The following is a 2,185-nucleotide window of genomic DNA, read 5'->3' on the forward strand; positions in this document are numbered from 1 at the left end:
AGCCGCTGCATCTGGTCTCAGCCCTGTCTCCTAGTCTCCTACTCTAACAACAGCTTGATACAAGCATACAGTGATCAAACCAGGGTAACTGGGATATCCATCACCTCAAACATTTATCATTTGTTTATTTTAGGACCATTCCAATTCTAGTTATTTTGACATACATAATAAATTATTAACTGTAATTGCTCTATTGTGCTACTGAACACTAGATATTATTCCTTCTATCCATCTCTATATTTGTACCCATTAACCATCCCCTCCTTATCTCCCCCTCTCCCCTACCCTTCCCAGCCTCTGGTAACCACCAGTCTACTCTCTATCTCCATGAGATCAATTTTTTTAGCTCCCACATATGAGTGAGAACATGTAGTATTTGTCTTTCTGTGTCTGTCTTATTTCTCTTAACATAATGTTCTCCATTGCCATCCACGTTGCTCCAAATGACAGGATTTCATTCTTTTTTTTAGCAGAATAATATTCCATTGTGTACATATACCACACGTTCTTTGTCCATTCATCCATTGATGGACACTTAGGTTGATTCCGTATCTTAGCTATTAGGAATAGTGCCTCAAGGACCATAGGAGTGCAGGTATCTCTTCCACATACTGATTCCTTTTGGATAAATACCCAGTAGAGGGATTCCCGGATCATATGGTAGTTCCATTTTGTTTCCTTCATACTGTTTTCCGTAGTGACTGTACTAATTTACATTCCCACCAACGGTATGAAAGCATTCCCCTTTCTCCACTTCCTCACCAGCATTCATTATTAATATTTTCTGTATTTTTGATAATAGCCATTTTAACCGGAGTGACCAGCACAATTTTAAAGTGATAGGGATACAGTAATGAACTAGACAGGCAAGGCCCCAGTCCCACGAAGTTCTATAGTCCACTGGGGAGAGACAGACGAGGAAAAAGCAGACAAGTAAGCAGGATTAACAAACAAAATTGTGAAGAGTGCAAAGAAGAAAACAGAGAGACAGGGTGTCATGAACTAGGGTAGGGTGTGTGGGAAAGGCTTCTGTAAAGGGAAGGCCTTTCTGAGGGAAAAGGGAAGTGCAGAGGCAGGAGACAGGAGCCAGAGTGTCAAGTATCTGAGAACCCGTTGAAATCGTGTTGAACAGTTGGTAGACATGAGGGAAGATTCTCAAAGGGCATGGGATCCCCTCCCCCCAGATGTTAAGAACCAGTGTATTTAGATGCTTATTGAGATGTTGTGGGGTTTGAATCTAGAGCTGGGTGTTCAATGTGACGCAACAGAAGAGCATCATCAGCAAAGGATTGCAAAAATTTCTTCCTCAATGTCAATGCTTTATTAGAAAAAATATAACTGACAATTTCAGCATTCATATACTGTACTTATATAATTGGTTTTGATTTATTTTAAGTTTTTCTCTATATCAAACTGATGTGGGAGGGGGAGCTATATAGAGAGGCATTGAGAGACTCTTCCCCTTCCCCTCCACTTACTTCATGGAGCAGCAATAAGAGATAGCCATTCGGAGGCACGGAATGGGGCTCCTCTGATACACATGTATTCCAGACAGAAAAAAAAATCTTGTTCTTCCCATTATAAGACCGATGGCTGACCTGAAACTGATCACAGGTGGGGCTTGCTTTCAGCAGGGATACCTTTCTTCTTCCATTTTAGTTATTTACTATATTATAAGCATAGTTATAACTTTGTGTATGTCTGCGTGGTTGGTTCGGTGTAGAGAAGTGCGGGCCAAACCTCCCGGCTGTATTTGAACAGGCAATGGAGAGAGGCCCGAGGGCTATGCCCTGGGTGCCAAGGCCTACTGGCCGCCTGGCGGAGCCCGCAGCCGGGAGGCCCAGAGAAGGGCCGGGAAGGCCCTGAAAGGTCCAGGAAAGTCGGGGAGGCCTCGGAGAAGGCCCCGAAAGGCTGAGGAAGCCCGAGGCGGCCCGGGAAGACTCCGGAAGGCCTGGGAAGCCTCGAGAAGGCCCGGGAGGCTCAGGCCTTCGCGCGGGCGGCTGGCGGCGCCGCTTCAGCCACGATGGCCGAGTGGCTGGGCCAGCCCCTGAGCAGGCCCCGCGGGGCGCAGGGGCGGGACCCGAGGTTGGGCGCCCTTGCCCGGCAGCGTCGTGCCCCCTGCGGGCCCGGCGGCCAGGTGGCCCCCGAGCGGCTCCGAGTCTGGGCGGCCGCCGACGGCCCCTCG

At 47.8% G+C, this 2,185-nt stretch overlaps 1 protein-coding gene across 1 annotated transcript in view; it reads left to right on the forward strand.

Annotated features, from left to right (window-relative positions):
- Window positions 1-2,023: 2,023 nt before the first annotated feature.
- FAM217A (family with sequence similarity 217, member A) overlaps window positions 2,024-2,185 on the forward strand; it is a 3,532-nt gene continuing 3,370 nt past the window's right edge. The window contains exon 1 of the mRNA XM_012646991.1: window positions 2,024-2,085. Coding sequence (XP_012502445.1) covers window positions 2,024-2,085 — 62 coding nt within the window. The remainder of the gene's footprint in view (window positions 2,086-2,185) is intronic.

This window comes from Propithecus coquereli, unplaced genomic scaffold, assembly GCF_000956105.1.
Source record: "Propithecus coquereli isolate 6110/MARCELLA unplaced genomic scaffold, Pcoq_1.0 Scaffold253, whole genome shotgun sequence".
Taxonomy (NCBI): Eukaryota; Metazoa; Chordata; class Mammalia; order Primates; family Indriidae; genus Propithecus; species Propithecus coquereli.